General features: G+C 46.8%; 1 protein-coding gene across 2 annotated transcripts in view; it reads left to right on the top strand.

The window, feature by feature from the left end:
• The window catches only part of TNR (tenascin R), a 72621-nt gene extending 57863 nt beyond the window's left edge, over positions 1–14758 (top strand). The window contains exons 17-21 of one of the 2 annotated variants that reach the window (XM_040984220.1): positions 4348–4499; positions 5829–5925; positions 9462–9623; positions 13450–13613; positions 14434–14758. In XM_040984220.1, the coding sequence (XP_040840154.1) occupies positions 4348–4499; positions 5829–5925; positions 9462–9623; positions 13450–13613; positions 14434–14553 (695 nt within the window). In that variant the 3' untranslated portion in view covers positions 14554–14758. The remainder of the gene's footprint in view (positions 1–4347; positions 4500–5828; positions 5926–9461; positions 9624–13449; positions 13614–14433) is intronic. The other variant, XM_040984221.1, reaches the window with a different exon arrangement.
• Positions 14759–21636: the final 6878 nt, after the last annotated feature.

Raw genomic sequence — 21636 nt, 5'->3', positions numbered from 1 at the left:
CTCCACCATCTAACACCACCCTAACTTTCCTGGTGGTGCCAAGGGCTCTGATTGTTCAGTGTTCATGGTCATCTTTCATAACAATTCCCCATTCTCAGATGTGTACCTCTTTCTGTGGCTGTGTCCAGATTTATTCTTCTGTATGCTTCTTAGTTTATCAAACATATCGAGTTTCCACCCAAAAGAAGCTTAGCTTGAATTTAGATTGACATTGCAATGAATTTATCAATCTATTTGGGCTGCACTGACATGTTTATAATACTAAATCAGAAGGGGCGTATTGTACCTTCTCCTGCTTTCAAATAGTTTAAAACATTTCCTTATGCCATTCTTCTTGCACTTCACTAATTTCTCAGTATTTTATAATTTTATTGCTTTGTGACTTTAACCTTTTTAAAAATATTTGCCAGTTGGCTACTGGTGACATAAAAAAAAAACTATTATTGATTTTTTGTGTATTAATCTAGTATCTAGCGATCCTGCTGAACTCTTGCTAATTCTAAGTATTGTTTCTACTGATAATTTAGGTAAGCATTTCATATTGTCTACAAGTAATGACTTTTATTTCTAGACTTCTAATACTCATACCGCTTATTTTTCTTCCCTTATTGCATTATCTGGGACATCCAGGCCGGTGCTTCATAGGAACAGGGGTATTAGAGGATGTGGAGTCATTCTCAGTGTTGAAAGAGGAATGTAACCACAGCTTCTGTGCTAAATCTTCATTTTAAATCTCTTTCCTATGGGAAAAGACTGGTTTATTTTTCCAAAATAAATATTTAATTGACTAACCTTGAATAAATAAGAACATCACTTGTGAAGATCTGAGGTTTAAAGCATTTATCAGTTATAGAATTTTCTTTGAAGTCAACTTTTTAAAATAGACTTTATTATTACACTGTATCAAATAGTCTTACTATAATGATTCTGTGATTCTGATTGATTATTGCTATTTTTATACTCTAGCTTACTGATGAGGTGAATTATATTAATAGAGTTTTGGATATATTCATTTATAATCCTTTGAGAAACCAAATGTGAACATGGAAGGTTTTCAATTCACAACTAGATTGGTTAGTTACTATGTGTTTACACTTTTCACAATTACAAATAAAATTGATCTGTACCTGTTTTCCTTGCACATGTGCCTTACAGGAGATGTAATGGCAGATAGGATGCTGATCTGGAGATGAGGTCGAGTAACCTGGAAGTCAGGAAATGGAAATAGAGCTCCCAAAGCAATGGGGTGCAGGCACAGGGGCGCTCGCACCCGTCCCCTGGAATGTAGGCAGAACCATGGCAGTTTTATAGAGCTTTGGAGATGAAACTTTGCAAGTACTCTGCAGCTATTAAGGAGATCAGTTCAAGTAGCAGGATAGATATAATTTTTCTCCTGTATTTCTTTTAATTTTTGTTTTTCATGATGCAGTTCCATAGGCTCAGGGACTTCCCTTTCCAAACTCCCAGTTTCCCTCCTCCCCTGCTGTATTCTCCCCTATTATTATTAAGTATGATCTTTCAGCAACTGACACAAGTCCATCATTCTGCAATTTAAGTGTATCCTGACATTATAGTTATAGCCAACCACAGAAAATCCAGAATCCTGTTGTCAAGATATGCTTAGCAGCTTCATTGGGAGTCCATCTTTTATTCAGGAACAGAGATGCATACGGCCCTGTATCTTCCTTCTTGGAATGCCAGTCTCCATTATACAGTTTCTATATGTGAACATATGTACACATGTTTACCCATATATCCATGGATTTATATTTTATGCGAAGGTTGCCTTACTATATCAGAGAGAAAATATAATGTGCATCCTTTTGGGGTTGGCTTATTTCATGGAGCATATTGGTCTCTACTTGGGGCCATTTGGTCACAAATGGTAGCGTTTCATTCTTTTTAAATGACTGAGTAGTGTTTCTATAGAGTAGATGTACCACAATTTCTTTATCCACTCCTCTTTGGATGAGCATCTGGGTTGTTTCCATGTCTTCATTAATTGCAGATTGTGCTGCTGTAAATTTAATATTATGGGTCACTTTTTGACATGCAGATTTCATTTCCTTTGGATATATTCCTAGGAGTGAGACAACTGAGTTATATGGCAGGTCAACTTTCATTTCTTTCAGCACTGTCCATACTGACTTCCATAGTGGTTGTACCATCCTCCACTCCCACCAGCAGTGAAGGAGGGTACCTGTCTTCCCACACCCACACCAGCAGGTGTTGTTGATATAGTTCTGAATATAGGTCAACCTCACCTGAGTCAGGTGGAATGTCAGAAACCATCAAACTGCTAGAGGAAAGCATAGGAAGCACTCTCCAAGATTGAGACATTGGTGAAGACTTCTTAGGAAAGTCACCAAAAGTACAGGCAAAATAAACAAATGGGACTACATCAAAAGAAGCTTCTGCACGGAAAAATGAAATATCACAAAGTGAAGAACTTCTTTCTCCTAGAATGGGAGAAAAGCTTTGCACACTACACAACCGATCAGGGACTAATATCCAGGATTTATAAAGAGCTTCAGAGACTCAATGACAGCAAAACAAACAATCCTGTTAAGAAATGGGCAAAGGAAATGAACAGACATTTTTCAAAAGAATACATTCAAATAGTTAATATATGTTTGAAAAAAAATACTCAGGCTCTCTGGCTATCAGGGAAGTACAGGTAAATGTAATTTGAACAAAGAAGCTTCTGAAGTAACTTTAACCTATAAGAAGCTTTTAACTTACAAGAAAAATACAAAAGTGTATTAATCCTTCCTTGTATGAGACATGTAGAGCTCCAGTTTGTAGTACATACTCAATTACCTGTTTCAGGACAATACAAAGAGACCTTGACCTGAGACCTGAGCGTTTGAGTTCAAAGGACCAAGTAGATCCTTTTTGGAGTGCATTTTCCTTCTCTAGAAAACAACTCTGATCTGTACCCGCTTGCCTCCCTCTCAAGTCTCTTGCAAGAATTAAATGGAATCCGCTCTGAGGGACAGACATGTGGCCTAGCCATTCAGGTGCCAGTTGCGATGAGCCCATCCCACTGTCTGTGTTTGGTTCCTGGCTCTGACTCCGTCGTGGGCTAGTGTTCACCTGGAAGACGATAGTGATGGCTCAGGTAGCCGCGCTTCTGGTGTGACCATACTGAAGTTGCCAGTGTCTGTGTTCTGTGCAACCACCTTGGATGTCCATGGTGATGAGACAGCGTGCCAAAGTGCAGTCCTTGAGCTAGGAGGTGTTAGCGCATCTCCAGAGGGGTCTTGCATGAAATCTACCCAGTTCAAACAACCTCTTGTAATACAGGGTGCTTTCTGCTGAATCTGAGGTGGGCAGTTTCCAGGAGCGGGGCTTTCAGTGAGATTTCCGTGTCTCTTTCTAAAGGCTGTCATTTACTCTAAATGCTCTGGGATTGAGGTGGACTGTCCCAGGCCCAATGTCATACCTGTAGTGAACTAATTCTGCCACTAGGGGACACTAGCAACCGGCTGGAGAAGTCCCTCCCCAAAGAACCCTATTCATCCACCTCGAAGATCATTATATTTACAAAGCTGCCAAACCATCATTCCTCACTCTGCATGCTCCATCGATGCCTGCATTCAGGGATCTGCAGGCCAGCTCTCTACTTCTTGGTTCGCCCGCTAAGCTTTAAAGTTTGCCCTGAAGCTAAGCCCTCCAACATACAGAATTTAAGCCTTTCTTTCAGCTGATTAGATATTCTACAAAGTGGGCTGTTCTCTCTGCAAGATGAGCTGGCAAGTTACTTCCCCTGCCTGCTCCTTAAACTGAACTGTAAAAAACATGGTTATTTGATTGTTTGACACAATCAGCAGATTATTTTGCCCAGGAAACGGGTATCCCTCTTTTCAGTAATACTGAACTTGCTTGGACATTCTTTACCGGCTGCAGGGAAGACGACAGAAGACCTTGACGGGCACGCTCCTCCTGTGGAAAGGCGGATGCCCCGCCACCAGGGATTTATCCGGGCCCTTGCATCTGTGATCTCAGCCTGCGTAAAGCAGCCCCAGCTGCTTGGCCTACGACGGAGAGACTGTTTTATCCCTGTTTTACTGATAAGAAAACAGATGCCCAAAGAAGACACGCTGTTTATCCAAAGTCAAACAGACGAGTTGAGGAGCCAGAACACCAGATGAGCTTACCATCATACTAGATCCTGTCTTGTGGGCCCCACAGTAGGTGAAGTGGCGGGGTGTGGGGATGCCAAGACCCCATATTCACATAGGGATTTCTGACACAAAATTCTCTAAAGCTCCACTGACCCAACGGGCTCTGATGGAGAGCTGGGGAGAGCATCTTTTTGTGGAAATTGCCTCTTTTCCCGTGCAGGGGGCCGGATGTTCGCTCACCCTCAGGACTGTGCCCAGCACTTGATGAATGGAGACACGCTGAGTGGAGTCTACACCATCTTCCTCAATGGGGAGCTGAGCCAGAAGCTTCAGGTGTACTGTGACATGACCACAGACGGCGGGGGCTGGATCGTAAGTACATGCGGCTCCTCTCCTTGCATCCAGGCAACTGTGGATGCAAACATCATCCTCTCACCAGCCTCGCACCCAGCACCTCCACATTCACTGTAAGATTGTCAGCGCCCTCGAGGACCTTGCCAGCAAACCAAGCACAGGTTGCCAGGCAAATAGAGGAACAAGCACCTTGAGGCTGCGATGGTTTGGCCTCATGAAGGCTCTCTGGGTAACTGCCTTCCTGCCTACTTCCACAGATGTTCCTGCAGAAGGGTGCTGCCACAGGAAGCAGCAGCTTAGATGGGCTCAGGGATCTGACCCGCTGAGAACTGCAGCTGGAATAAACCACTGTCAAGGCAGATGAGCCTCCTGCTGAGAGTGACGTGCAGGCAGCCCAAAGGGACAGAGCTGGGCTTGCCAGCTCTGGTTACTGGGCCATGTGTGTCCCCAGTGTCTCCTGGCCTCAATGATTCATCACCAGTACTGCCACCACCTTTAGGGAGCACCACGTTCAGGGAGAGCAGCACATTTCCTGTCCCCACCTTTCTCTTATACCTGGTAGGGCAGTACAACCTGGAAGGAAATGGCAGCATCACAGATTACCCTGCCTCCCGATGCAGGCACTGTGCAGAGGGGCAAGTGCTCACAGCCTGGCCCCAGAGCAGTCCTGCAGTAGCTGGAGCCTGGTGGAAGGCCAGCCTCTCCGCCCGCCTGTGCCTCCCCTCCAGCACAGCTACAGCTCAGCACCAGATTTTTCATGGTGCAAAATAGGTAGTTTCCAAACATAGTTAAATAGTGGCTGTGCTCATAACAGGCAGCTCTTGGGAGACATTTTCTTTTATGTGTCTGACATATTTGTGCCTGTTCTTAAAGCATAATTGGAAACTGATTCCGAGGCTGACGCATTAGAGGCTGAAAGAAATGAGCACTTAACCAGCTCCTAAAGTGACTGATACCCTGCTTTGGTGGTGATGGGATGGAGAAGGTGATGGCTGATTTGTACTGGTCCCTTTCTGTGGGTGACAAATGCTTTCCACAAGATAAATTAGAGAGCCAAGCCTATTTCTCCTGACTACTTGGGAGCTTGATATGTATCCTGAATCCTTTGTACCTTGCAGGGGTGCAAATTAGTGTCAGCATCACCCCCCAGCCTGTTCATCAGAGGCCTGAGCACTTCAGGAGAAGGGCTCTGAACAACTCCTGCAAAGGCTGCCATGCAAACACGGAGGAAATGTTCCTTGTCTGGCCACCTTTGTCATTGCAGATATAAAACCCAGCTTCATCAGTGTCACACGTTTCTTTTCTTTTCCTTAGCATCTCATCATTTTTTTCTACATCTCATTACAGGTGTTCCAGAGGCGGCAGAACGGCCAAACAGATTTTTTCCGGAAGTGGGCTGATTACCGGGTTGGCTTTGGGAACCTGGAGGATGAATTCTGGCTAGGTATCACCTCTCTCCTGCTCTCCCTTGCAGGGCCTCCCTGGCTCTGTCCATTTTCCTCCTTTCTGGGTCTGTCTGGGACTATCAGAAGCCCTGTGTCCACTGCAAGTTGACAGCTCGTGAATTGCTTTCAGTACCTCTTGCCCTGTTTGGCTCCGCTATTGATCTGTTTTTATCTGAGTGTGGTGCTTTCCCCTTTGCTCTGTCTCTTCCCATCCACATTAATAGTCTCTTATGCTGATAGCTCCTGACAAGAGGCAACTACAAAGGGAGCAAGAGGCCTGGTGGAGGAAGGAGTGCAGCCAGCACCAGGGCATCTGGCTGCTCTCAGAAGCCAGGCAGCAGGCCGGCCTGCAAGGCGCGAGAGAATGAGGCCAGTCACTCCACTTGGTGCCTTGCACAATGTTATTACCTGATGTGCAGAGGGAGGAGGGGATGTTAAAGTGGTCTGGCACAAGTTGAGCCGTAGCCTGAGAACCCATCGTGGCATCAGAAGGAACACCCATACCCAGCCTGCCAGGCTGTCATGGTGCCCCCTTGGACACAGGCAGGTTGTCTGGACCTACATCTCCTCCCGGGTGTGCCATCTTAAAGACCGATGAAGGGAAACAAGAAAGGCAAAGAGTGCCCCATGTTTGGCTCTTCTGTCCACTATCCTATCTGAGCCGCATCACCTTCTTTCAACTGCCTAGGTGACTCCCCACAACCGACACCTCTGCCACCAAGCTGACCCCATTGTCCCGCAGAGCTGCTAGCGCGGTCGGCCTCACGTTCCAAACCTGTAAAACAGCTCAGTGACTCCAGGTCCCCAGCAGCACACCCAGTTCATCCGTAAGCTCCCTCTGCAGCCCTGTGGCCACTACTGTCCCTGCCATGCCTCGCCAGCACCACGCTCCAAGCATGCAGTCACCAGCGTCCCCTCCTCAAGGACCTCTCATCTCCCTTCCTGTTCACCTTGAAATGGAAAGATAAGCTTAGAAGGGTGTAGAAATAATGAAATCCGTGCTGTGCTTTCCACCTCATTTCCTTTGTGCTTCTTACTGACCCCTCACACATTCAAAGACCCAAGTTAGCACTTCTTCCTCTGCAAAGCCTGTGCTAACCACGACCTGTGGGAGAACTGACTTGTCCCCCTTCTGTGGTGCAAATCACTGTCGGTTTTGCTTTCTCTCTGTGCTGTGTCTATGCCATAGAATATTCTTTCAGTAGCTGGTAGCTAACGTGTAGTTACCGATTAGAGATACTCACACCTCCGTTTGTCTATGCAGGTAACAAATATATATTATGACAGTCATAAGGCAGTTTTGAGAGAAACATCAAGAAAATGGAAAAATATCCATGCCTTGAAAATACCATTGCTTGGTAAAGAGCTTGGAAGCAAGTACAGTACACACGAATCCATGTGCCCAATAAGCAGACAGAGTGCACGCTTCCCAAACCTAAGCCACTATGGACCAGTTGCACAATTTTTGCCATATTTGTGAAATATATAATCTATTATGCATGGAAATTTCCTATGAACTTTTATTTAAATAAAGCTATTTTTAATGATTTTCAAAAATAGAAGACTAATTACTATGTGCTATCACTGACAAAGAAACCTCAAAGATAAATCCACTGAAAGATGACAATATTAATGTTGTTAAGTGACAGGTAAGGACCGCGCCATCAAGCCTGGTGGTGGTGGTGGTGGTGGCAGCAGCAGAGTAGATTAGAGCACATTGCATGGTAAATAAGACCTAAAATACTGGAACGAAACTGAGACTGGGAATTAGAATTAACATCAGCGTTAAAGTTTCTCTAAGCTGGAATTTGGAAATAGCTTTCTCCCCGTTTGTTCAAAGTTGTTTAGTGCCTTATTTCTACAACATTTCTAAAACGATCGAAGATGCCACATAGGGAAACTGCACTAATGAGCCATTGGCAGGAAGGCTGCAGATGTTCAGAGAAGAAAGGCATTGAGAGACCCCTGAGAATTAGGAAGGACGGGGAGCAGAAAATGCAGAAGGGAAGAGAACTCTTCCTGCTAACTGGGAGCCAGGAGGAAAGACCTCCAAGCAGAGGGAAAGTGTGAAACAAGGAGAGAAGAACATGAGGTTAGAACGGCACAGTGGGAATTAAAGAGAAAGAAGCCTTGACTTAGTGACACAGGACGCTAAGCAGAAGCACGGCTACTGATGTGCAGTTTGGCTGCAGTAAATATTCTGGTTGTGGTATTGCTTCATCTGTGGTTTAAATCCTAGGTTGGGTTCTTTAGAAGCAAATCCCCGAACAGCGATCCTTGTTCAAATATCCTCTTGGAGTAGTCTATCACAGGGGAAGTGGTTCTTATTCTAGAGATTTGGTGGGGGGTGGGGGGGTGGAGCTCCTGTTTGGGGGCAGTTCTCTAAAGAGAAGAGGCTTAGAGGAAGCGAAACAGAACTATGAAAACTGGATGTGTTATCTTGGAAAACGATGCCTTTCAGTCTGGTCCCTGGGGAAGCTCTGGAGCTGGTCACAGCCCACAGAAGCGGTGGGGCTTTGGTGCCTCCCAAATCAGTAACTAAGGAAGATCAACCCGAGACAAGCCTGAGGGAGGAGCTAACTCTGATCAAGGATAGTTTTCCAAAGAGGCATCTCTGAGCCGCCAGCAGTCAACCCTTGGAGCAGCTGGGACGTGGGCCTACCTGCCCAGTAAGGATATTAAGCACAGCATGTGGAATCCACCCCCACTGCGCAAACAGACATCTAGGGTGGACCAGGCCTCAGTGATTTGGCAGACACCATCCAACTCACCATCAAGGTGGAGCCTGAATTGCCAACAGGACAAGAAAGTCCAAAGATGGGGGTGACACTCAGCTCATCTCTCTGGACTTTAGCGTCCTCAGCCACAAAGAACCTGTCCTAAGTCATTTCTGCTTTCCCTTCCACCTCTGAAAGTCTTGAATTCTAAATCATAGCATGTTCAGACAGGTACCAGACATGATGGCAAAGCAGGCAGAGAGAAGTCAGGAGGATCCAGCGATCGCCTGCAGTGCTCTGCAGCCCAGCTCTGGGACCTCCGTGAAGCCTGCATACAGAAAGGAGAAGTGCAGAGCGAAGCCAGGCAGACAGCACTCCCTCTGCAGGATCCCAGAAGACACCAGGCTGTCCAGACATATCCTGGGTGCTCTAAAAACACACCAAGCTGTCCAGACATACCCTGGGTGCTCTGAAAACATTGCCCCCTGTCGTTTCCTTCCAATACCAAAGCTTGGCATCAAGGGTGGCAGGGGACAAAGCCAGGACTCCTGAGGTCAGCTCCTGGGTCCAGAATAGAAGAGGCCCCCTGTGCAGTCTTCACCAGCCGACCTATGCAGGCTTCTTTGGGCCTCCTAGGAGGATGGAATACAGAGTCTGACCAGTTGTGTTTGGCAACAATTGAGGAGGGCTGAAGGCAAACATGGTTGGGCTATCTCCCTCCACTCCCACAGCATCGGTTTCAAGGTCCCAGGTGCGTGCTTTCTCCCATTTCTGGAGTTGCTAGGGGCCTCACTCAGAGTCCTCTCCGCTCTTCACAGGGCTGGATAGTATACACAGGATCACAAGCCAGGGCCGCTACGAGCTGCGCGTGGACATGCGGGACGGCCAGGAGGCAGCGTTCGCATACTACGACAAGTTCTCTGTGGAGGACAACAGAAGCCTGTACAAACTCCGCCTGGGCAGCTACAACGGCACTGCAGGTACGTGGCGTGGCCCCTGAGCAAACTCCCGAGGCGGAACAGAGAGCGCCACGTTCTAGGCGGGAGTTGAAACAGGGAGCAGCGCCCACGGAGAGTGTGCCTTCTCAGCTGGCTGAGAGGAGGCCTAGCAGTCACCTGGGTGGGTCCCAGACCGCTCCTCCAGCCACTCAGGTGACCTGAAACTGATTTCTCATGGCTTCGGTTTCCTCATCAGGAAAATCGTAATGATGATGCCAACTCTACTTGGCAGACAGACAGGGGAAAAAAAAAAAGACCCAATAAATGCTAAACAGTACTGTAAACGTTTTTTTAAAAATGTGCACTGGGGGAGCAAGGGATTTTTTTCTTGTCTATGTTAAACAATCTCTCTTCTCTCCCAGAGAAGAGCGGGATTGCTTCTGTTGGGGAGGAAATCTCCCTTGCAAAGACATGCAGGGAAACCACCTTTGTGGCCATGAGAACAATCACACCCCCCATGGTCAGGGTAGTTCCCTCCCGGGCAAAGGAACAAGGACGCTGCTGCCCTGTTCCTCACTGGCAGCGTCTCTCCACCTTCCACGAGGACACACGCCCGGTCAGGTTTTTCTGTGCAAACTTTATGACCCTTCTAGCAGAACAGCCATCTCTACAGGCTCTGCTGCATGAGTAGTGTTCTGGGGACATCATGTTCACCCAACTCCTTAGGCTTGGCCAATCTGTTTCCTGCGTTCCGTCTTAACACATTTCATACAACCTCTTTTGCCAGATACCATAATGCTTGGTACATGGACTTATGAGCCCTTTTATTAGTTCCAATTTTAGGGTAACTGCTGCCGTATAATTTAAGCGACATTTTTTATGCCTCTTGGAATTAAGAGGAGTATCAAGGTGCCGCCCTTCCAATTGCTACAGCTGTTCAGTTATTTCTCTTCTCAGCAAGACATTGTTGTTCCATAGGGAAGACACACTCTCCTTTGAGATTACTCTCATTTGAGATCACACCCAAGGGCAGCTAGACTAGCCTGAAGCACCCTGACAAAAGATCCAATTTGCCACACTTTGGGCATAAAATAGTCATTGAAATGGAGCAAATTAAACATTCTGTCAGACTAAATCATTTCAAAATAACCTGATGCTATTTACTTCCTAGGATTAGAACTGGACCCGGAGAAAAGACATTCTTATTTCTGCTACAAGAGGCAAAGCAAGCCCTTCCAATCCCTCAACTTCCTCCTTCCCTGCCCCTCTTCCTCCTGCCCTAATTCTACCTTTTTCTTCTCACTTGGGGCCAGCCCCTGACTCACAGACCCATACTTCACAGACTGTTGGATTATAGTCAATTGTCCTGACTCAGAGGCCAGTCCTGCCAACAACTTTGTGGATTGTTCTAAGTGAATTATGTCTGATTCTTCACACTGAACATCCAGTTCATCTTCAAAAGATGAAAACCTGCACATATGTAGGCTCTTCTCTTCCCATGGGCAGCTCTTTGCATTGGTTGCTCTCTCTAGAGCAGAAATTTTCTAGAAAGGAAAGGCCCAATTCCCCTGGCCTTTATCTTCCCCAGTTTTGCATTTTTACTGGCCTTACTGAAAACAAGCCATCCATAGTATCTCCAATTCCAGGTGAATCCCTTCACCTGCTCCCCATTGTTTAAGGTTGCCACTATCCAATTCACTCAGTAAGAGTCCACTTCAACTAGGACTGAAGATTCCAAATGAAGTTATCAGTTATTGAGAAGCCCCAGCTGGTCCTGATGCAAGTTATGGGAATGCAAAGGAAGCACAAAGGAAACATTAAGTAAACTGTTTCCGTATGTGGTGAGACACAATTAAGGAGTACCAGCATGGGGTGACTTGTGTCTACTTGCAGTGTAAGGATGTTCAACTAGGGGATCTGGGTGGTTGGGAAGGTTTCGTGAAGGCAGCCGTGATTGACTCGGAGTTTGAGCATAAGGAACACAGACTCTGGGAAACAAATCACAGGAGGGACAGTTGCTGTGGAGGAAGGGAAAGCTCTGACCAACCTGGCTGACCCAGGCAGACTCAACTTTCAGAAGCATCAGAAAGGACAAGGAGGAATGACCCTCTGTCGGGAAGTAGAGTTTAGTCTTAGCATGGAGGGCAGTGGGCAGCCGTTTCGGTCCTAGGGAATGGGACATTTGGAAGGGCAGTGTAACAGCAACAAACAAATCAAGTCCATCTGAGTCCAACAGAGAACAGTTAATAGGAGGTCATAGCGGTTCTAACATCTAAGGCAAAATAAACTGAAAGATGTGCACAGTGATTTAAGAGAGCAGAAAACAGGGCTTGTGGAGCAGAAAAAGTGAGCTGGACTTGGGGGTGACAAAAATCAAGATTAGGAACATCCCTGGGAGTGGCAGGACAGAATGCTGGCTGGGGAATAACAAAAGTAAGTCTTAAAAGTCATGAAGCCAAGAGCAAGAATGAGAATGAGAGTGGGGATGGGGTGGAGGCCATAGTGAAGGAATTGTGCTGAAATACTGTAAGACAGGGTGAGCAGAGGTGAAAATGCTTCAAAATAGAGAAAAACAAGAAAGCTCTTCTGCCTTTTGCAGCACCTCCAAGAGCTAAGATTGAGTTTCAAATGGTGGGATTAGCCCTACAGGGACCCAGCATCTGATCCTAAGAGATCCAGGCTCAGTCCTCCACTACAAAATAAAGTTCAACCAGTTCACATTGGTGGGGAACACCAGGAGAACTGAGTGGCAACTGAGGATGGGTTTGGAAATCATGGAATCAGAACGGTGGCTTCTCCCAGCATAGTGCAACATCAGCAGCACCTAGTGTCACTAACATTCAGCGTATTCCATAGATCCCATGTCACAAATTTTGCCTAGACTCTCACCAACCACATCAATGGATGGCGGCTTTGATCTCTCACCTCAGGGACTCAGATCACACAAGCTCCCAGTCTAACCTCGGGGAGAGAATGCTGGTCTCTGATGGCCTCTAAGAATGGGCACCTCAACCACAGCATACAGCAGTCCATTCCATCTGTAAGCAGCTCTGAGATGCAGGACATTCAAAAAATTTGACAGACAATGCAATGAAGTATAAATGTGTTCAATGAAAAGATTGACACCCATGTATAGTCTATTCATAGTTTGCATTTTCCACAATTGTTTTGAAGATCCTTCATGTCTAGTCAGGAAATGCCTCTTGGCAGTCTACTTGGTAAACCCCAAACTTCCCTATGGGGTTTATATAAGTTTTCCTCAAAACCCCACCAAAAAGTTAGGACAGTGAGCAGGAAACCTGTTTCCCCTCCACACCTGCTCTTCCCTCAAGATGCATGGCTTTCCCAACTGTGGCGCCTTCGACATGGTCATGCTTCTCCATCTTCCTGTTTCCCACGCATCAGAACTCTAGTTTGCTAGCATTTCTCTCCACATGTGGCACAAAGTGTTGAATGCGAGACCAGGCATGGTGAGCCTGGGATAAGGCTGGACAGAAGCTGCCCAGTAAAGACCTGGCATGGTCCCTGTTGGCTCAGTTCCTTACTGTCTCCACCAGTATTCTGTGTCCTGCTGCATGCTGGAGACAACAGTCAGGGACAATTAAACAGAACCACCTGCACAGAGTTCTCAGGAAAATGTGGAGAAGATGAGGGGAGAGTTGAAGAGAACAGCTCGGATGTATTTGACTCAGGGCAAGGTGGAGGAGGGTTCAGGATGGGTGGGCAAACCTCTTGGGTGCAAGTAGGAGAGACCAGTGGGAGTCTGTGTCTCAGCCAGATTTCCTGTGGATTGGTCCACTATCCAGAAAACCCTGACAAAAAATGACAAACTGGATAGCCTCATGGATGCTGTTTTTTTCCCCCCCAGGGGACTCCCTCAGCTATCACCAGGGACGCCCTTTCTCCACAGAGGACCGGGACAACGATGTTGCAGTTACCAACTGTGCCATGTCATACAAGGGTGCCTGGTGGTATAAGAACTGCCATCGGACCAACCTCAATGGGAAATATGGGGAGTCCAGGCACAGTCAGGTGAGTGATGCAAGAAAGGTCCTGGGCTGCAGGTCCCATGGCCTCTGAGCTGTGTGTGCTAAATGCGCATGAAGGTCTTCATTCTTTTAAAAATAAATATTCAAGGTTTCACCAGGGTCAGGCCAGGACAGAGCAGAAATGAGCAGAAGGGAAGAAAAACAGCTAACCCAGGAACTCGAACTTGGCTTGAGAAGCTCATGATGACCAGTCCAGCCGTATTCCATTTCCTTATCTAGCTGATCCCAGGGGAAGCTGGCCAGTCTCAGGGATGGCTTCCCAAGCCCACTGTGATGCTCAGCAGACCCAGGAAGGGAGGAAACAGAAGGACCATGAATCAGGCCATCTTTCTTCTCAAAGATGACAAGTTCTTAGGCTGGACTGGGGAACAGGGAGACCAGATGGACCGGGTGGGACTTATCCAGATGTGATACTCAAAGACTCATATCTAAGGACACTCTTTAATATTGGTCAGATGGGACTGGTGGGCCAACCAAGGTAGCAACCACAAGATGCCCATCAGAAGTGAGCAGCCACGGGTACGCTCTTCACAATGCCTCTGTGTTGCTACAGCATAACTCACCACTTCCTACCATGTAACGCCTCCAAGTTAGAAACAAACAGTTGACCATGGGGAATGACTTCAACGTTTCCCCAGGCATGCCTAAGGGAAAAACTGTTGGGAACTCAGCCGTAAACCTTACTTGAACTGGAAGGTAATAAACCCATGTCACACATTCCTTCCTCCCGTGACTCCTCTTCTAGGCAGGATGTTGCATCAGGGGCAACGGTGATCTGATATGCCGATCTGTCTCACACACAGGGCATCAACTGGTACCACTGGAAAGGCCATGAGTTCTCTATCCCCTTTGTGGAAATGAAGATGCGTCCCTACAACCACCGTCTCGCGGCTGGGAGGAAACGGCGGGCATTGCGGTTCTGAGCAACAGGCAGTCACAAACCAATAGATCTTGGCTGTCGTTTGTTTGTATTTTGTAATATGAAACAAGGGGGGAGGGTGATCGTACTGTGCTTTGCAACATATTAAGAGTCTGAAAGGAAGCAGGGATGTTGCAGGAGTCAGCTGACCACCATCTCATAGTTTCTGCTGCCCAGGAGCCTGGCCCTTGGTCTCCTTTCTCCTTCCTGAACTGTCATCCTTAAGCTCCCCCCCTCTTGACCCACCAAGGAAACAAAAAGGAAGTGCTGCTCAGTGAGCAAGGGCAGAGTGCAGACTGGCAGGGGGACAAGAAAGTTCTTTGCAACCCTTTTTCTGAGATGCCCCTCACTTCCCAGGTAGTTATGGTCTGGTCATGGCCTCTGATGGCCAGGTTGCCACACAAACCCAGAAAGGAAACCTCAGCAAGATAGCTTGGCCAACAACTTCCCTTCAGAGGAAGCAGATCCACCTACCTGATCCCAACAGCCCAAGTCTATCTGAATGGGCCAGAGAGTCCTACCCTGACTTGCCATCTTTCAAGAGTAGTGGCCTCTTTCCAGCCCCAATGGACCCTCTGCCTAATTCCTTCCTACATTAGAACCTAGTGTCCCCCTACTTGACCACTGTTCCAAGATGTCTCATGGTCTTGGCTCCTGGTGCAAAGGGGCTATCACCCTCTGGCTTAGAAGCCACTGACCCCACCTCAGGTCAGTAGAGAGTAACTTTACAAGGTTTAGTTGTTAGCACTTTCAAGTTAGGCACTGAGGACAGAAAGATCCAGAAATCAGGGCCTATGCCATGGAGGTTGCAGGTCCCACGGGAAGCACTGATCTGTTTTCCCTATTTTTGGTCCAATTTGTTGTGGATTTTGTTTTATTTTTCTGAATTACATACTAAAGACCCAATTTCTTTTGCTGGCCAGACTATTTAGTACAGGTGGTCTAATTAGAATTGAAAAAAGTTAAAGGACCAACCAACCATTTCCCTCACTGATAGTCCTGGGAGAAACTAAAATATATGCTTTGGGTTTCCTTCCTTTTTCTGTTTTGGCCCCTGTAATAAGGTGAGATTGGGCTTTCTGCATCTTCTTTATACTATTCTCAAAAATGAAAAGTGCCAGAGGAACTCACATCTATAAATCCAGCGACAAAGAGGAGAGGCCTGGCCCTAGCACTGAGTGGATGAGATGTGATATCTTCACCACTGTGGTTTGATTTTTAAGTCTAAGAGAGCAGGAACCTCCACAAGCCATGGTCTTTCAACTTCTGTCGGCACCTGTCTCAGAGCATCTGTCCAAATCCACATTTGGTTTCCCCAGCTGCCTTCCCCCTCTTTTCCTTAGTCACTCAAGGCCCTGTGCTGTTTTTAAGGATGACCATATTTGTCAAGCTGGGACATGTCTTACCTTGGTCAGAAGTTGCTGGATAAGCCTCAGAACTGGCCATTTTCTGAAGGAAACATTCTAGCCACACAATGATAGCCAGGAAGAGATGGTCCCTTGGGCCAAGGACCACACTTCTGATGATCTGAGGATGAAGGCTCCCTGCCCTTCTGGTGTGGACACACTCCCTTAGCAAACTCCAGGACCTTGTCTACTGCCATGGTGTGGATGTGACCGACATACCAGGGCTGAAAATGTAAGTGAGATTGTCATTTCTCAGTTCACCGTGGCGATGATAAGGAAGAAGCAGTAACTTAAACAAGATGTAGCTAGAGGATTAGTGTTGAATAGCAGCAAGCACACTGAATGAGGAACTTGGAGCTTGGTGGAGTCCCCCTCAGCCATGGCTAGCTTCATGGCAGCAGGTGGCCTGTTTCTCCTCGTGAGGCCTCAGTTTCCCCACTTGTTGAGCAAGACTAAAATCATTTCTAACTTCCTTTTTAGTTTTTATAATCAATAAAGCTAGTCTATGATCTGAAAACCTGAGTGGAAATTCAAATTGGTTGGAGAACACAAATATACTCTCCGGAAGCTGTGGTTTATGAAGGAAAGCTAGAGGCATGAAGGAAAGACACAAAGAAGGGAGGAGGGAAGGAAAGAAAGTGCAGAAGTCATAAGTAAAGTGCAGACACACACACACATTGCAGAGGAGATAATGCCAAGGAAAAGGCTAAACTCATTTTGTCTATCAGAGCAGAGCTCAGGGACCTGGGTGTGCCAGTACAGCCCACCTCATCAGGGGAACTGAAATGGAAAGAGATTACGTGTCATCAAGTCAGGTGAAAGAAACATCCGTGGAAACCAAAACCTGTCTTTTATTGGGGCCATTTTACCCTATGGAACATTTTTATAAATAGCGTCAGTAGCATTGCCAAGATCCGTTTTAAGGAATTTTGAAGCAAGAAAGGAACTTCAAAAATAGGCTCATCCAACCCTCGGTAAAGGGTTGATTAAGTAGAGTGATTTTCTCATGAGTGAGGCTTCTCCATTCTTAAGAGATTCTGTATCCCACTCTATTCCCTAGGAGCCCACCCCCGCCCATGGCCAACTTGTCTCAAAGTTCTTTATTTACTCAACTTCCTCTTAACTAAGAAGCGTCTCTTGAGTTCCTGCACCGCTTCCCACTTATCCTGTCCCTCCAAACTCTTGGATCTTGGAGGGTTACATGCACACAAAGTCACCACAGTTCCCTGAGGGGCTCACGAGGGCGAAGGGTGGGCCAGCCCAGAAGGCAGTGCAATTGCAGCTACGTGAGGGTGTGTTGTCAGACCACCAGCAGACCAAACAACCAAGGGTGCCTGCAACAGTCTCGCTGCCTACAGACAAGATCCAGGGAGCTGCTCCTTTTGCATTTGCCCATCGTGCAAAGGTGGTTTCCAGCATGTCTGGCCCACAATCTCCATGGTTGTTTCTGGAAGATGAGGCAGTTAGATATGAAGACGGAGTGAAAAACTGCTGGTCTTCAGATTTAACAGGTTAGGGCTATTTGTAGAATGTGACCACGAGGTGGCGCTCTCAACAGCCAGCTGTTTTCTGGGAATCCAGAGTAGCAGGTTCGTCCAGGCTTCCAGAACTTGTACTGAAATCAAGAAAACTGACCAACTAGTTTGTATGAAACATTGATTTGTAGAAGAATAAGAACAAAATTGCAGCAAGAAAACAGAACAAGCGTCTGTAAATACTTAATCACCTTTGTCCTCACCTTCCCACTTCCCAGCTCCAAAACTCAAGTAGCAAGATGGCTAACACTTTCCCTCCTTGTGGGAGCCAGTCAGCCCCCTGCAGACTGAAAGCGCTTCTTTTTAAGACCAAACTGAAGAACCAAGTTTGCCAATGCATTCAATGCCGTATCAAACAGTCCTAAAGACATTTTCCCTTGTAAACTCCAGAGTCAGAACAGAAAAGCGCCCTGGTGGAGTGTTTTCAAAGAGTTCTGGTAAATGTATCTGTTGGGAAAGGGCGTTCAGGCTCCTCCCTGATAGGACGGCAATGCCCCGGGCCAAAGGATAGAAAAAGATCCACTAATACTCCTGGACCTCACATTTTTCTCATTGTGACTTTTTTTTTTTCAATCTCCACTCAGAATTTCAGGAAAGGTGGACCCAGTCTCTTCTCTCAGGTGGTTTCGGCATGTTCCTAGAGCTCTCTGCCTAGATCGGTCCTCAACTGTACTCCTCTGTAACCCAGCCCCATATATAAAGATTCTCTTGGCAGTGCTGGAGCATTTTGACATGGCCAGGCCAAAAGAGAACTCACAGAATAAATGCAAACTTGCCCAAATCAGCAGGCCAACAGCTCTGAAATGCTCAGAGAAGATGCATTGGTGCAGATCCAGGTCCAATTTGCAGGGAAAACGGCTATGGCTCACTCTAAATGCATCCCATGCTGGATTTGCTTATACCAGGAGAAACAGCTGAGAAAAAAACATAACTTGAAAATTAAAGAAGAATCTATTGGCTCATGGGGAACCAAGAGCAAGTCTTGTACAAATGGTGTCACTCTAAGCATGCAGAGACCACTGTGAGGAGCCACGATGGAGATATCAAGGTTTCTTTTCTCAGTTCTGGCCTCCAGCTTCCTACCTGAACACCTGTCCACTGATCTAGCAGAAGAATTGGGGCCCAAGAGTCCTTGCCACAGCAAAGCTCAACAGGTGTCCCCTCAGTGCACCATGTTTGCTCTTCACAGCAGCCACAGGCCTGATGTGTCATCGCAGCATTTGTGACTCATTTTTCAAGGCCACTCCTTGTCTGAGTCATGACTTCATTGCACCTGCAGGACTTCATTGTCCAAACGTCCTTGGCGAACTTCACAGCCTCTGGGCAGTGTTGCATTTTCTCCAAGCAGGAAATCCTCCCTCCTTCCTCAAGCTTAAAAAGGCAATGGCAGCACATCAAAATAACACAGCCCTTGTTCCTTGGATAAAGTCAGCCCTTCTGTTAATTTAATAAAAACAGCTCCCTATTGCCCAGACTGTGAGTCTGGGCTGACACTAGATTTCCAGTTCAGAAACGTTTAACAGAGTCACCTCTCCCAGGTACTGGTATTGGCTCAGTAGCACCATGGGTTTGGGTGGGGCAGTGTAAGCATCTTTCTTGGGGAAGTAAGCCACACCCACAGGGAAACTGAAACACCTCATCTACGAGAGAGGGTTTGGATCTAGACACACGACCAGGAAGTGAATACTTCCCATCCCTGGTTTAGCATCTCCCAGAGAAACCCTATATGCTGCTTGCTAACATTCCGGGTTGTCCTCTAAGAGATGAGTGTTGGGAGCACATCTTCAGAGCCAGTGAGAACTGAACACCACATGGTCCAGTCCTCCCCGCTTCATGCTCAGGAAAGGCAGCCAGTGATAGGTTAGAAATTGTCCAGAGTCACACAGCCAGGTGGTAAGAGAGCTGAGTCGGATCTGCTCTGGACTTCCACATTTGTTTCTTCCCGAATGAATACTCACAGAAATGGCATTTCTATCACACCTGCTATTAGAGACACCGTGCTAAGAACTGCACAGCTATGACTTCAGTAAGTCCTCACCACAACCTAGCATGAGTTTAATCATTTTAAGGAATGAATGGAAATTCAGGAATGTTAGGTAGTGTACCTGACATCACATAGCTACCAGTACTATCATTTGAGCTGCATAGCCTAACTCCAGAGCCTTTGGTTTCTCTGCATTGGCCACCGCCTTGTATTTCTTGCTGGCTTCACGAAGGGAGCCTCTCATGTCACTTCCATCTTTTGTGCTGTCTTTGCATCTTCTCCAGGGGACCCCGATCCCTCCATCAGGGACTAGAAAACAGCCTGAAAGCTCTGTGTCTTTTTTTTTAAACTTGGGAGTTGAGGAGCGAGTCTGCAGCAGGGAGCTAAGGACCAGGACACAAACACAGCTTCCTCCACTCCCCTCTTCTGGGCACACAGCAGCCTCTCTGTCTCCCAGCATCATGAAAGTGGATATTCCAGAATCTTCTCAAACTGCAACAAACAGTGCAGCCAGGAGTGGGGAGGGAGAGCCATAGAACACTTCTGGCACATCCTTCAGATTACCAATCCTACTGCAGAATTTGGAAAGAAGGGGTTATATGGTTAACATAATCAAACCAGTACATCGGCCGCAAAGGCAGACATCCTTAAATGTGTAAGCTAAAACCAAAAGTTGAGTAGACATGGACTGTCTTCTTTCAGACTCCGCAGGGCACAAACACCCTGCAAGGGCACATCAGTGGAAACTGTTGAGGAATGAGGTTGGAAGGAGGCAAGGGAGAAATTAATATTAGTTATTCTCTGGTTTCTTTTCCCCACGACTTACCTCTCATGTGCCCAATGGGTTAAAGGCCTCAAAGGACACCTGGCTACACATTCAATTTCCTTTGCTTCTTGGGGAAATTGGAAGGAAATCAGCTCTGGGTATTTTTTGGTGTCAGGCTCAAACTCCAGAAATGAACCCCCTTTCCTGCACTGAACAATGAGAATGCAAATCATAGGGAATGGATCTCCCCAAGAGAGAATCACTGCTTTCCATGGTTCTCATCAGTAAGCGGATGCTTGGACAGCAATGACACCCGCACGGTAGATGCGTTAGACACAGCGCTTCTTGCAAAACATCAGCTCACTAAGTAATCCTGTGCTAAACCTATATCCAACCCACTGGCCTTTCCAACCCTAGGGTCACACCATGGCTTCCCAGACTTAATGTTCAGCATCGTCCTGAGCCCATTGTTGAAACACAGGTTCTCCTTTTTCACTATCACCACTCACACACCCAGTTTCCCTAACTTCAACTGCCGTCCTGGCGCACAGGAAACCCAAGGCACCTTAACAGAGTCTTTACCTGGGGTTCTGGGCACCTGAAACCCCCCCCCACCACCACCACCACCCTGCTGGTCTCTAGATCTTTGTTTGGAAAAATAATCATCACCAAATCCTCCAATTCCTCCAAATCTGAGTTTGTTGTTTTAACCTTTAACAGGTTTTTCAGCTAAAAATAACAAAGACCAATTTACTGACTGCAACTGCAGTGTACTTGGCAACATGTTAACTTAAAATCAAGGCTGGAAGGAAGAAAGGGAAGAGGTAGATGGGATCTATCTCCTCGGGCAACACACACCTGAGTGAATTGAAACAACAAACAGAGGAAGGGAGAGTTAAACCCAGCTTGGCCCATCCCTTCATGGCAGTGTAGCTCCAAGACTGGAATCGCTGCTTGTTAACCATTGTTAACTAGTATTTTTAGTCCTGGTTGCTTTTACCCTCTGTATAGTTCCTTTTTTAAACACATTTTCTATACATTAATAAAAGATCCTGAAGGACCAATGTGTGAGTCTTGTGGCTTGTGGGGGATTATGGATCTGGCCTGTCTTCGCCCAGGACCTGCCCCTTTGGGCCTGCTCTCCCTGGCTCAGCCCGCTTCACCTCCTCGGGTGGCTATTCTCATGTGCTTGCAGATCCTCTCCCACACCCAAGGCCCCAGTCCTCTTGCTCCTGCTCTCATTACTGGCCAGCTGGTCTCACGTCCTCCTTCCCTTTCTCACCTGCTCCCATCTCCCTCTCCATCCTTCCCTCCACGCTTCATTCTCTCATCTCTTCTTCCTTCTCTAGCTCTCACTCACTTGGAATTCTTCCTCTCACCTTCATTCTTAGGGTCA

This window comes from Ochotona curzoniae, unplaced genomic scaffold (genome assembly GCF_017591425.1).
Source record: "Ochotona curzoniae isolate NIBS_2020 unplaced genomic scaffold, NIBS_Ocur_1.0 contig_4105, whole genome shotgun sequence".
Taxonomy (NCBI): domain Eukaryota; kingdom Metazoa; phylum Chordata; class Mammalia; order Lagomorpha; family Ochotonidae; genus Ochotona; species Ochotona curzoniae.
Note: the sequence above shows the minus strand (reverse complement) of the source record. Positions and strands in the feature narration are given on the sequence as shown.